We start from the raw sequence: 14,536 nt of genomic DNA on the forward strand, positions 1-14,536 counted from the left end.
TTTACACCGCTTTGATCTATAAACAAAGTTATATTTCAATACCTCAGTTTCAATGATTTTATGAAGATTAGGAAATAAATGCAGAAAACAATATAGAAAGTTTTAATGTCATATTAGATAGCAGTCATATAGAGGTGGGTAATAACAAGTTACATTTACTTCATTACATTTACTTAAGTAACTTTTTTGATAACTTGTACTTTTAAGAGTATAATTATGAATACAATAATGCAGTATATATAGAACTGTAACTGTAACTGTAACGGATTGCCTTTTCATTCTGCATAACATTCTCTAACATTCGCAGAGTTATAGGGTGCAGTCAGTTGCCGAAGTGACTGCACCCTATAACCCTTTATTGCAGGGAGTGATATTGACCAAATTCACTGTACATGCACCTGGTTTCCTCTACTGTTCATGCTGAAAAGACAGAGAATGTAACCCCTACTAACCCAGAGTTATAGGGTGCAGTCACTATTTGGCAGGCCCTGCCAAAAAATGACTGCACCCTATAAGTCTTTATTGCAAGGAGTGATATTGACCAAATTCACTGTACATGCACCTGGTTTCCTCTACGCTCACTTCCTCTGAACTGATGCGCGTTCCCGTTGGGGGCAGTCGTTTTTCGGCAAGCAGTCTCTTTTCGGCACTACACCTGTATGCTCTTTTCAGTTTCTGGCACAATGCTCTCCCTGTGTAGCATCTCTTAAAGGAGGAAATCATTCAGGTAATAGGGACCTTTGACAAGCACTTTGAGGAGATGATTAGAGTTTCAGCAAACTATTGTTGTTCCTATAAGTGCCAGATAAAGGCGCACTCTCTCTCCATTAGTGCTAATGCATGACATTTGTGTTTGCAGTGGTGTAAGATATCCCACATGGAGTGGAAATACACCAGTGCAGGATGTGAGCTCGGAGAGTCAATCCCCGCTTACTGGAATTAATCACGGCCATAATTACGTCCGCACTAACGAGCCAGTTGTCTTGAGCTCGAGCCAGGTGTTTAGCAGGAAGCCGTATGTGACATTTTGAGTTTTGGTGCTCTGCCATCTGCACACATACACAAACACACTTGGGTTCCAAGAGACTGAGTGAGTTGAGCAAACATTACTCCAGCCGCCGCTGCTCTTCTCTCACCACGTACATTCATCTTCCTGAGATGCCTCCTGTCCCAAAGCACTGCGGTTTCCCACCTTAGGAGCCAGATAGGAAGCTGTGGTACCACTTTCACATCTGTTATTCCGTGACAGCTTTGCTTATCGTGTGCATTTTAGAGCCGTGCTTTGAGTCTACATGAGAAAATAACACTTTCCGAAGGAGCCGATTGTCTCAATCACAGGTTTCAGGCCTTTTTTTTAAATAAAGTTTGATGTCTATTTGGAGATAATGGCTGTGTTTAGAGTACACTAGACAATAAATTAAACAATAAAGGTGTGGTCGAATGGCCAATAGGGGCCTGGTTGCAGATTAAAAAAAAGAAGAGCATTGAAAATGTATTACAATGTATTACAAATTGTAAAAGGTTATTATTTGGACTCATAAATTACTTGTAGCCTACACATAGTAGATTATCCACATGAAGTACAAACCTGGATTAATCTTATTCCCTGGCGTCTTAAGTATTGTGCAATTGTGGTAATCGTTGCACAGTTTGGTGTGTGTGTGTATATATATATATATATATAAAGTTTCTATATTTTGTTTTAATTTATTTGATTTATCTGACTGCGCGTGCCATTCCTCAGACAAAACACGTCTGTGCTCTGCTCTGCACCTGTGTTATGTTTTCATGCTGACACAGATGCGCGCTCCCTTTTCACGCGGGCGAGAGAACTGCTTTGTTTCCATGACTCAGTAACTAAAACAGCGAAGCTGCCACCAACTCTGAAGTGAGGCTCTTTGTAGTGGAATGGCCAAAATAACTTCAAATACAAGCAGTGAACGGGTTAGAAAATAGGCTGTATGTCGATTACTCACTTTATACAAGTGGCACATAAACGCTGAGTGAACACAATTTCCATGGCTTTTATTTGCCTCCTGGGATTTCCTAGTGTGTAACTAAACTCTTTGTCAAACTATTATGGGATGCACTGTGTGTTTTTTCACTGTGTAATCATCACTTACGAGCCACAAACTGGAGGATGATTGATTAACAGATTGACAGCAGTGACACAATAACATCCGAAATGTAATCTAATTTAAAAAAAACAAGGATTGAGGCCTTGGACATGAGTTGACAGGAATCACCACACACACACACACACACCGACATTAAAAATAACTCAGATCTTTTTTAACATCAAACAGGAACAATTTAATAACTTGTCATTATAAACGCATTTACAATAATTTCACCATTTTTGACTAAAGGGAAAATTGAAGCATTAAGGATCAAGGCTGTCACCAAGCTCATTTAGCCAGAGAGAATATACTACTGCCCCCTGGTGGAGTCAGAAAACAGTGTCTCTTCAAACGGTCAAGTCAAACCACAGTGAATAGCAATTGAGGATTCAGTGCCATGTCTATATGATTTACCTTCTCATTAATTGAATTAATTAAATCATGCAGGTTATGATGGTTACACACTACATTTTTACATTTATATAGAGTCTTATTTGAAGAATATCAAAGAAACACAGCAGCATTTTCCCTTGGTAGAGATCATTTTAATTCACTACAGTCACTATGTGTCTATCATGAGTTTTAGATAAAAACCCACCCACTCACTGACACAGAAGAGGATGAGGAGTGTTACCGGAACTGAAAATGCACTCATTTCATTGCTCATATTTCCTTGTATTTCTCGTTCCAGTGCTTCGGTGTTGCATTATTTCTTGGAGAGGAATTTCATTTTATTTCCTGAAACAATAGAAACAACAACAGTGTCAATGTGAGAACGGACCTGTGGTTGATTGATTGTTTTCATATGAGTAGATCAGACAGAGCGATCCTTACCTAAGCCCTTGAGAAACCTGTTAACCCTTCGGTGTTCATTTTCATGCATGGAGTCCAGATAATCCTGCACCCTCACTTCAAACAGTCCTGAGGAAAAGAGAAGGAACCTGTGAACCATCCGATCACCTCCGGAGCATCTGACCTTCTATAGCTAACTGCTGCACCTGTGTACCTTTCAGAGCCTGCTGGTGGAGCTCCCTCTCCTGAATGAACCAGCCAAACATCTGGGTCTCCATGAAAACCTCCACGAAGCGGCGCATCGTCTTGGAGGGGAACGCTTTGCGGAAGCCCTCCCGCTGGAAGGAGCAGAGGCCTGGCGACGAGGACGAGGAGGAGGAGTAGCCGTCTTCTCGCTCCCCGGTGATGAAGAGCGGGTAGTGGCCCACCAGTTCCACAAAGAAACGGACAAAGGCCTCGGACACAATGGTGCTGAGATGTACAGAGTCTGAAATAAGGAAGTTATATTCAGCAAGTGGGGGTCATAGAGGTGGTAAATTAAGAAACTGTGACACAAATGTCCATAGTTACCACTGTCTCCTCCTCTCTCATTAGCAAGCTCTTTCCTCCTCTCGAGAACATTCTCCAGGGCTGATTGAAGCTTGGCGGGCAGGATGGAGTCCTCGTCATCCAACTACAAAGACAAGAACCACATTGAATATACCTACTTGTATTGTCTGAAACAATTATAAATCCACATCCAGAACTTACCTGTCTGAGAAATCGACTGTTGCCTAGATCCACAACCAGCACCTGCAGAAGAGCACACAGTCCAAAATGATTCTAATGCAACGTGATTGCTGTGTTAAATCATAAAATCATGTAAATAATGTCATGACTTCTTCAAATAACTCAAGTCCCTTCCCCCTCATAGCGGAGGATTAGAAACTCTCTGACCTCCTCCAGGGGCAGTTCAGTGAGCTGGGGCAAGGAGCTGGACAACAGGCCCACGATGAACGGGGTCGGAGTGCAGACGATGTCGAGCATAGCCGAGGGCAGCACAGGGATGTAAGTGTGCTGCCATACGAAGGGATACAGCAGTGCCACCACTGCATGACAACACTGGGAGAGTGTACTGCAAGAAGGAGGAGGAAGAGGAAGAAGGCAAAAAAATGATCAGTAAAGAAGGATGACAGATGTTAGATGTTGAGAAATTGGTGACCTTTGACCCCATTTTGACTGATACATTATGTGTTTACGTATTTTATTTTGCTGGCACTTTCATTTGAAAAGGTTCGCCTTTCCTTTGTGTCCCCTCGTCCTTTTTGAAGAAAGAACCCCAACCTTGTTTAAACCAGTACTTGTTGAGGTGAACTGTGGGCCACGCCCCTTCCAGCCTGAGTGCACCGGCTCAGAGTGATCTGCTCATCACCTGCACACACTCACACACTCACAGATTCACTGCAGAGCAGCAATCAGTTGAGAAGTGAGGCTGAGGATCCAAAACTACTTTGTGCAGAATAAAACTTGTTCAAACAAGGAAGAAGCAGCTGGTGAGCTTTCACTGTTTTCTGGGGGTATAACCGGGTTATGTTCATGTTGCTCATAGTATGCCATTTTATGTCACGTTAATTAGCTGGTTAAGGGGTGTAAATGCAAATGTCTGAAGTCTTGTTGGTTAAATATAACTAAAATGTGATGCATTTAAAAAAAACATGAAAAGGCTTGCCTTAAAAAAACAATTGTGTAGTTAAAATTGTTAAAGTCAAGCCGTTAAATCTTAATGTTTGCTGTACATGCACTAAAAGTGATGTTTGTGATGAAACCTTTCAAGTGGGGAATTTTGTACATTTACCACTTGACGGTACTTTTTACTTGTACTTTTAGTAAAATGATATCAAAATAGTGGTGCTTTTACTTGAGTAGAATATTTCAGTTCTCTTTCCACCTCTGGAAATTCTTAATTCTTGCCACATGAGGGCGGTATAATCTAAAACCCAGTTGATTGCTCCCTAGAGTAACATTTCCCATAGAGAGGGGAAAAAAACAAGGCTGCATAGTTTCATTTCATGTACGTCACTTGTCTTTGCATTCCTGTTCTCTACTAATGTGATGTGACCACGCTCTCTGACTCCCGCTGGCTTTTCCCTCTGTAGAACAAACAAACTACAGCACAACAACAACAACAACCAGTAGCAGTAGCAGCAGCAGCAGCAGCAGCAGCAGCCTGGCCTCAAAATATCTCTGTGGCATGTTCTCTGAATAAAACTAGGGCTGCCTTAAATGTATTTAAGACCACCCATACTCCTTTATAACCTCCACGTGAAAACATCCTCGATGCTTTCACCTGATGTCTGCTGTCTCCATATTTACATAAGATAAGATAAGTCCTTTATTAGCCCCGCAGTGGCTGTCACAGCAATAAACACGGTAAAGATAATAAATAATAAATGTGCGTTTCCCACATTATGTGAAAGTACAATATAGAACTACGACTAATATAAAGTTAAAATAGAATGCACATTATAGAGAGTTACCAGAATATATAAGTATACAGTATGGGCTTGATATTTACAGTACAAATAAGGGTCGCATAGGATGTACATTCAACATGATATTATATAAGTATATTGCACCGACCTGAGATTGTCGGCAGTGAAGATTACCCTTCGCTCCAGCAGCAAAGAGCCAAACACCCGCAGGAGCAGCCGCAGACTCAAACAAGAGAAGAGACATTCAAAATCGACATGCTCCAGGCGAGAATCAGAGGGTCGACACAGCTCCATCACCTGGGTGAAATATCAGGGGTTTTTAAAGAAACATGCAAAATATTTTACAGCAGATTTTAGTATTTGAGGAAAGAAAAGAACTCCACTTTTTCTCTTCTTGAAAAATATGTCAGTACTGACAATTGGACACGTTATTTCCTTTCTTTTTAGCTTACTTTAATTTAAACAACCAGAATTCTGTGGCGGTAACGGTGTCACTCACCTCGGTGCCTGAGCCAGGGAGGAAAGTTTTAATGGTTATGGTTCTGCCCGGAGCCGGAAACTGGGCCTCCATTATGGCTCTCATGAACGGCTGCACCAAGGCTGGAGACAGAGCCCTGCGTCTTCCCACCTCATCCAGCACCTGCAGTACAGCAGACAAAATCATGGCTTGAAAATGACTAATTTATTTGCATATTTTCAGTTATGGATGTCCATGGCATCAAAACAGAGATTAACAAGATCAACAGTCCAATATTCCTCTTTTCCAGGAAACTTTTCATCTAACCAGTCTTTAAAACAGGAAAACAAGCTGATTTTCACTCTCTTTGAATCATTGAGAATGACTTTTATGGCTTATGGAGTTATATTATGATTACATGGGAAGAAGTGGAAGTGATTTACCTTGGAGAACAGGTTGAAACAGCCAAGATGGCTGACGATACAATAGACTTCTGGTAGACGTTTGCCTTTTCCACTTGGCTGAAGAAAAGCAGAAAACGTTGTTCAGTTTCTCAACAGCATAGAATATTATGCCTCTTTTACAGTAAGTTTTATTAGATGACACATTGAAATCACAACAGGAGTACTGAAACACACACACACACACACACATACTGTACACACGCGCGCACACAAACACACTTTCCCAGACTCGCACACTTCCTCCCAGACTCTGAGATGCACTGTTTTTCCCACAGGCACATTGACTATTTTGGCAAGCTTATTTATTCAGCCGTCATCGTGGTATTTAGCCACTTCCTGTCCACCAGCAGTGCTCTTATTTGTTCTTTTTCATTTTCTATTTACCAGTAAACGGCGGCAGTATCCAAATCTCCTGCTCCCGTCCACTCCGGTCAGCACAAAGGAGAACATCTCGCTGTGAGGTGACGCAGCACAATGCACAAATAAGTGGGATGAATGCATTGACAATCAAATGAATGAGTGACTTTTCCATACGTCAGCCATGTAAGACAAGACAATAAAAATGAGGTGTCCTTTATTGTGCAGACCGTTAAGAAGCAGTGTCTTTAGTGCATATGCACAGTGTCCCTGGGGAGAGTTCTGTGGAATCTCATGAACAAGTTGTGTTTAATTTGGCGCTCTTACCTTGGGTAACTCTCCACTGATTCCCAGTCTTTAGCATCGGGGAAACAAAACTGAGGAATGATCCTCAGTTGATCCTCCGTCTCCCTCATGAGCATGAAGCTTCGCTCCAACTGTAAACATCACAGAAGGTCAAAAAGGTCATACATTTTCATATATCTTATGGATTTTTAATGCAGGTATATTTTTTTGGGGGGATAATTGTGAATTAAATTAAAGGTCCAGTGTGTCAGAAGAACATACTGATGGGTAGGAAACTACATTTCTATAAAATAATCCCTCCTAAATGTTTCACATTGGATCATGAGTGTTATAATAATACATAGATCTATGAGATTTGTGCTCCGGACCTTAGGTGGGAACTGCTGTGTGACCGTCGGCACATAGTGGGTTCCGGTCTTGGACTTCTGCAGTGACACGACCAGGAAATATTCAAAGAGCTTGCGCTGACGGAGCTCCTTATCCAGAGAGCTCTTCCTGATGTTGCTGCCGTTGTAGTGGACCTGCGGCTGGCTGGGCTGGCTCAGTATGGACTTCACTGAGACAAGACGCTGGCGGTGAGCTGAGAGATAATAAAGGAGGATACACAGTGCAGTTAAATACTGTGTTTTAATGTGAGTCAGTGAAGAGAAAATGAAGGGATGTGATTGAGGTTAAAACACTACCTTTGGCTCTTTCTTCGATTTCACTCTCAGAGTCACTGTTGTCATCCGTTACTGTAAAGATTCAGTTATATTTCTTAAGTCAAACACTTGGAAACAACATTACAGTTAAGTTCTCATGCTGGCCGACATGTCAAATCACCTCTTCCTGAGCTTGTCTCCGCGTAATGGTAGATCCTTCGTAGGTGTTTTTTTCTGATTCGCGCTTCAAAGATGCTATTGATCCTCAGAACAACCTGGTGGGGAAAATAAGAATTGGAAATAAGAACTGTTGATTTTTTGCTGTTACTGATATTATTTTGACTCAGTTTGGTCTTTGTGAACAGAAATGACGTAAAAATTATTACTTTCATCTGAAAATGGGCCCCATGAAGCAATACTGAGGGAGCCATTAAAGTGTATACAGCAGCTTATTTGTGTTTTTGAGCTTTGTGTTGGTTTTATTTTTTGTCAGTTATACTACAATGGTACTGTAGACTCGCTTTATTATTCAGCATTGTTTGAAGTCATCTATTCAATGAGATGAATGTAACAGACATTTGTTTATATTTAAAAGTTACGCAATACAGTTTTAAATCGGCCAAACTGGACTTTAAGGGAATAAACCCCAAGTTCATAAATATGTTCAGTTTAAATAATTGCAAGACATTTTCTCTAACGTGCAACATTATGTGTTTTTGTTTTTTTTGTTGTTTTTGACAGACCGTTGGAATTCTGCGGCAGCTGCGGCTGTACGGATCCCCGGCCAGCCAGGATGTGTTTTCAGGAGAGGTGGAGGTGGGTGTGGGTGTGGAAGGAGGGCTGAGCTGGGGTGGAGATGAAACGCCTCCACTGCTGACACTGTGGGCCTGCGGGCCGGTTCTCCGCAGGTCCAGCAGCTTAAAGCTCCTGCCTGAATTCTGCCTGAAGAAGCCTGGCCTTGAAGCCTGACAACAGAAAAAAAAAACGATAATTGTTTTCATGCAATAACCTCTAAATCAGAAGTGTGTGTAATGTTAAGTTACTACTGCAGGGACCTTTGTAGTGTCAGCACCAGGAGAGGGGGGCAAAGACTGCTGCGAGCATTGACTCTCCAGTTCTATATCCTCATAGGGGTTCTCTTTGGGCGAATCTACATGGAACGAAATATGAAAATAGTTGGCATTGAGGGATTATTAAAGAATAAACAGTGTATTATTACTGGAATAATAATAGATTTGGTTTCAGCCGTAACACATGACACAAAAAAACTTTGTGTGAAGGATAAGACGTGTCTGACCCAGGATGTCTTCATAATGATGTTCCTGAGACAGTGAATGGGAGACGAGCGGGACAGCTGTTTCTGCAAGATCTTCAAACTCAAATGACTTCCTGTGAACAGAACAGTAAAAAAAATCACCCTTGTTTGTTTGAACAAAAATCACCCTTTTTTATTAAAAGCAAAAATAGTCTAAAAGTGGATAATGAATGGATTTAACAGTGTCGCTACAGCAGTGAGGAATTCACGTGTCTGTCCCAAGTAGCTGCCACTCGTGACGAGGGCTGCAATTAGCAATTATTTTTGGAATTTATTGATGTTTGGTCCATAAAATGTCCTAAATGTTTTGAAAATGGGGATCGACGTCTCCTAAACCTCAAAATAACAAAATCGTTTTGTCCATGAACCAAAATGATTCAGTTTCATTTGTTATATGGAGCAAAGGAAATAGAAAATAATAAAATTAACTGAGAGCTCATACATATTTGAACTGTTTTAAATCCTCGAGATTCATGATTTTGTCATGTTGACATTCACAGATTTCCCTTTTGGACAGCTGTCAATCACATCCACATATTTACAAAAGTAACAACATGACCAAAAACTATTGATTGAGATGAAAAATTCCATTAAAATGGGGTTTGACAGCTATTCTACACTTTGTGACTTCCAGGTCAGCTTCATGGAGAAAATCAGATTTTTTTTTTTGTAATACGTTCTATGGTCTGTACCTGTTGATGTTATCTTGGACTCTCTCACTCCTGGGCCTCCTGTAGATACCAGCAGGATGTTTTGAGGCAGGTAATTTGGAGATGGAGGGCAGAGGAGGGAGGTTCCTCTGTCCTCTGCTTTGCCTCTGACTCTTCCCCATGGGAGCAACCGCTGGATGCTGGAAAGTGCGTCTGGGTTTGGGGACTGGGTTGATGGGTAGCGACCCTGGCTCTGTGTATATGTGATCCTGTTGCTGCTTCCCTTTTCTGACCACCTCGGACGCATTTTTCCCTCCTACCTGTTTGTCCTTACACGGCGGGCTGAAGTAATTTCCAAGCTCAGGCAGTGTTTTCCCGTGATTGTCTCCCATAGCTTCCATATTTTTAAAGAGAGTGAAAACGGCTCTCTTCTCCTGGCTGCTGTGATCTACTGCTCTCCTATCACCGCTTTTCCTCAATGTCCCTGTTTCATGCTGCATCGCCACCATAGGTGAACCGGGCCTGGATTCTCCAAGCTTTTCTACATTTTCTTTCTCTGGATCTTGTTTTTTGTTTTGAACCACTCTTTTACTATCCTCCTCTTGTTGCTTCTCATAGGGTTGACTGCTATTGGCTGTTCCTCTTTGCTGTTTTCCACTTTCAACCGGTGAGCAAGGCCTTGAATGAAGTTTTCCTACAGTGTCTTTTCCCAGAATTTCCTTTTCCTTTAGGGCTACCCTCCTGCTCTCTCCTCTAAGCTCATCCGCAGTCTTTCTCATCTGAGATTCTGTCATTTGTGCACTCTGGCCTGAAGAACCTGAGATAATGGATGAATGAGTGGGTTCCTTTCCCTCCCACAGAGAAATTTTGTCCTTAATTTTGCCTCCACTGGATCGGTGGAGCTTGTTGTCCACTGGGAGACTGTTCTCGTTGCGGTGAGTCTCAAAGCTTGACCTCCTGTGAGCCATCACGGCCGATTCTTCCCTGTGGTTGCTCAGGTTCTCCAATGCGGTGAAGGGAAGTTTTGATGCAACCTCTTGTGTTTGCCCAGCGTCCTTGTTTTCCACAATAATATGGAAACCACTTTTTCCACCAGGATAGCCCTTCTTCTTAAGCCTACAAAGCAATAAAAGAGGTTTTAATATTTAGTGATTTAGAGATGTACACAGTCTTTTGACTTATGTAGTTAAAGGTAATGAATAAGCAGTGGAAAAAGTAACTTGGGATATCTATAATATACTATTTTAACTAAAAGTAATCACCCTGACCAATATTGTAAGGAAAAATACTATTGTATTATACAATTAATATCCACATTTATATAGGAAAGACGACATGCATGCTACCAAATGGCTAAGCAACTGAAACTTCCTTGAACTTTCCACTGTTCATGTCAGTTCGAGGACACGTGGTCTTTTTCTGGCGTCAGTGGGAAAATTCATCCGGCGAGAAAAATTCCAAAGAACGAGCCTATGACCAAGCATGATCTTCTCATCAGCCTTCCTAAATAAACACGCACTTGGACCGAGGCCCATTTCATCAAACTGTTATGTTTTAATAAATAAACAGGAGGAAATGGGAAGCCCTGTAGTTGAAAGACCTTTTGTGACTTTATAGTAATGGATGTGAGGAGTAAAGGGCAACCACGGCCCATATTTCTCAGGCTCGGTAGGAATTAGCGAGGTTAAAAAAACAAAAGCCCTGACACAAACCTGTTGACAGTGGAGTAGATGCAGTCTTGGTTGGTTTTCATTCTCTCAGTGGCCTCCATGATCACGGTATACCTGAAGGAGAGAGAGAGAGTTCAATTCTTCAGTTTAGATATAAACATTTTTTTATCACATCCTGTCCAGTTTGGCTCCAGTTCGGATTTAATATCAGGCACTTCAATAAAAGTGTGTCTTACTGTTTTTGTTTCATTTAGAGTAAAGAAAACAGATTATTTATTGGACAAAAAATAGAATCAACACTGTAGTACAGTGGGCCTCGAACAGTCTTTCCCAAAACTGAAGGGTGTCCTGGCCTATTTTAGGCCCACCCACACAATAGGATGAAGTATTGTCACTCATTTTATTATTTAAAAGCAATTCTATGAATCATCCATAATAAGCAATCCATATGGATGTAACAGTTTGCAAGGTAAAAAAACAAAAGAATACTTTCACACTTTTATTTTCAGAGACAGGTGCACAGGACTCAAACCAGCAAACGAAAGATCTAAATTGCATTGACAGATTTATTTAATGTTTCACAAGTAGACCTTGGTCAGGAAAAGGATCTTCTGTTTGCTTTGAAATGAATCATATGTATTTTGCAGTTTGTATAATTTAAATACTGAAAACTAAAAACCTTCTCTTTGTTTAAAGCACAAAAAGTGGATGTATAGGCTTCCGGGTTGCCAGATGAGGACAACCACCAGGGGGTGACCCCTGAAGCCCAAAAAAGAACCCTATTTGAACATGGGAACATGAATCTACCACTCATTGGATTTATAACAACAATGTACATTTCCCTGTGAAATGAATGGTCTCAGTTGCCAGTTTCGGGTTTTCTTCAATAGAACCTAATGTGAATTTTTTGGAAAATAGACCAGAAAGCATATGAGTGGACACCAGTGTCTCAAAACCTCAACAAAACCTTATATTTATGACCACTCAAGGCCCAACTGCAGTACCTTCACAGACCACATTTAAGGAATTACTGCTCCACCGTGTGAATATCTGCACATTATTTTCACATTACAGATCAATATGAAGATTAAGATTCTACACAGTGTCACCATTCTCTCTCAGCTGGTGATGTAGAGTAGAATTCAGGAGCCAGCTGGTGAGACTCAGGCACAATCATGACTGCTACTCCCACAAGCACTTCATCACACAAACCAGTCATTAATGTTACTGATTGAGTCACTCATCTCTCTCCTGTAGTATAGTATTGCATGACCCTTCCGTACGCTGCTGCTTTCTCCACGCAGGAGAGCGACCTTTGACCCTCTCTGCAGCAAAAAAAAAGCTCTGTCCTCCTCATAGTAACGGATAGTTTCACATCGCTGAGGCAAATGCTTCAAAGTTCAGTGGCCTCTGAGATAGCGGTCAGTAATTTTCCCAGATCTGGAACTGGTGTCATTTGTTTAGTTGACATGTTGTCTTAAAGGGACTGTTCGCATTGTAGAGCCGCCGATAAGATGAGAGACGACGCATTGGGATGCTTTAATTACAGCAGTGTGATGGAAACAGACAGCCATCCAGAGCAGCACCACTAATCTAAAATCCTCACATTATCTTTTTGAAAATAACACTTTTGGGTTTAAATTTCAATAATTTATTCAACTTTTTTCAACTCTTTTTTTCAGGAAATAAAATGCTGCTTGATTAGGTTTAATCAACTACCAACATGACACACGCCTTTAATAAATATCAGAGCAGCCATGACAACACGTTCTTCTATATCCACGATCATGAGACCATCCTTTCTCTATTCGCCACATTTCCGTCACCTAGAGTTTAAGACTGGTCTTGTCAAGCCATACAAAGCTAATGAATACACAGTACGATCATTGAAATCCCACTCTTCTACATTATTATCTACGAAATTGGACAACTCTTACCTCCTCCTGTTGTACAGTTTCCATGTGTTCATCGGTAACATGGCAGCATGATGCTGCAGCTACAGTACCCATGAGAGCAGTATCCGTTGGAGCCAAGTCCAAACCTCAGTATTGTATGTCCAGATTAAACTTGACTGCAATATGGTATGTAAATGAATTTAAGCCTGAGTATGAGTGGCAGTGGAGACACAAGAGTCTCACAACAAACTACTCCTCTCTCTGCCTCTTCCCCAGTCTTCAGCTTTCATTCACTCTCTCTAATTCATGCACCCTGAAAATGACTCCCACCCACCCTCTCTCTCTCTCCCTCTCTCTCTCTCTCCCTCTCTCTCTCTGCTTGGTGTCTATGCAGAGTGAATGAATGACTCTTAACCCTGACTCAAACCAACGTCACCATCTTGCATCATGTGGAATGGCCTTTACTTTTTCTGTTCTTCCTATGAATCTGAAGGCTGCTGGGATGCACTGACATCACAGCTGCGTCTGATCTCCAGCTGCTCACACAGCTCTAACTCCAACTACAGTCGGTCTCTCAGCACACACGTGCTGCCCCATGGTGTGTAACTGTATTTAATGCTGCAATGTCATTAATAACAAAAACTACAATAAAATAAGAGCAAAGTGTCTTCAACTTTGATACACACAACATTAGAGGCAAACATGAAGCAATACATTCACATTACTATTATTTACACTATATTATACTGTATTTGTTTATTATTTTTCAGCCACATACCTACACCATTACACACGCTTTGTGCCATTGTTTCTTTCACCAATAAACAACAAACAGTTCAGAAGCACTGTTTCTATCTTTTGTTTTCTCTTACACCAATTTCAAAACACATATGCATATATATGTGTATAATGAAACATATGTGTATACTATAAATACGCAATTCAATTCAAAAGTATTTATTTCATTTATATCTTATTTTAACCTGCATTTGCTTGAATCTGTGATATTATGTATTATACAATCAATACTGGCTTGCATATGGCATGAAATCTTATTTTCCATTACATTTTTCATAGAAAACACAAGATGCACTCAGAGCAGTAAACACATTTGGCATTGGACTTACATTACATTAAATTAAATTAAATTAACATTCCACAATATAATAGAACCCACTATAATTCTGTAAAAACATACAGCTTGTGTAAACTTACCAGTGTTAAAGTTCAGACCAGGTTGAGTGAATACTCGCTGTTTAAGTGCCAGGCAATGTTTGATGCAAGGTTTTTTGGCGGTGCATGTTTTAAACGGTGTGTAGGAATTCACTTGCAGCCAATAGTCGCCTGGTTTTATCCGACAAGTGTCACAGTGACATGTGTCGAGCTGAGCAGCTGTGC

The 14,536-nt window shown here is 41.0% G+C and overlaps 1 protein-coding gene across 1 annotated transcript; it reads right to left on the minus strand.

The window, feature by feature from the left end:
- Nucleotides 1-2,309: 2,309 nt before the first annotated feature.
- LOC131455882 (DENN domain-containing protein 2A-like) lies at nucleotides 2,310-13,405 on the minus strand. Its single transcript, XM_058623731.1, has 20 exons — nucleotides 13,181-13,405; nucleotides 11,286-11,357; nucleotides 9,616-10,689; nucleotides 8,906-8,997; nucleotides 8,664-8,758; nucleotides 8,352-8,573; nucleotides 7,790-7,883; nucleotides 7,651-7,701; nucleotides 7,336-7,547; nucleotides 6,989-7,098; nucleotides 6,689-6,758; nucleotides 6,284-6,361; nucleotides 5,883-6,023; nucleotides 5,532-5,680; nucleotides 3,849-4,026; nucleotides 3,663-3,704; nucleotides 3,483-3,585; nucleotides 3,127-3,399; nucleotides 2,955-3,041; nucleotides 2,310-2,858 (listed from the first exon to the last, which is right to left on the minus strand). The coding sequence occupies exons 1-20, from the start codon at nucleotides 13,219-13,221 to the stop codon at nucleotides 2,827-2,829; spliced, it is 3,216 nt and encodes a 1,071-aa protein (XP_058479714.1). The 5' UTR covers nucleotides 13,222-13,405; the 3' UTR covers nucleotides 2,310-2,826.
- Between the last annotated feature and the right edge of the window lie 1,131 nt (nucleotides 13,406-14,536).

Source organism: Solea solea, chromosome 3, assembly GCF_958295425.1.
Source record: "Solea solea chromosome 3, fSolSol10.1, whole genome shotgun sequence".
NCBI classification, from domain to species: domain Eukaryota; kingdom Metazoa; phylum Chordata; class Actinopteri; order Pleuronectiformes; family Soleidae; genus Solea; species Solea solea.

Bases quoted from the DNA above. Each gene is read 5' to 3' on its own strand.
- LOC131455882 (XM_058623731.1), bottom strand. From the start codon at position 13,221: ATGTTACCGATGAACACATGGAAACTGTACAACAGGAGGAG. The intron at 7,099-7,335 runs GTCCGGAGCACA...TGATGTTTACAG, and splicing joins CACAGCAGTTCCCACCTAAG to TTGGAGCGAAGCTTCATGCT. The intron at 3,400-3,482 runs GTAACTATGGAC...TCCTTATTTCAG, and splicing joins TGAGAGAGGAGGAGACAGTG to ACTCTGTACATCTCAGCACC.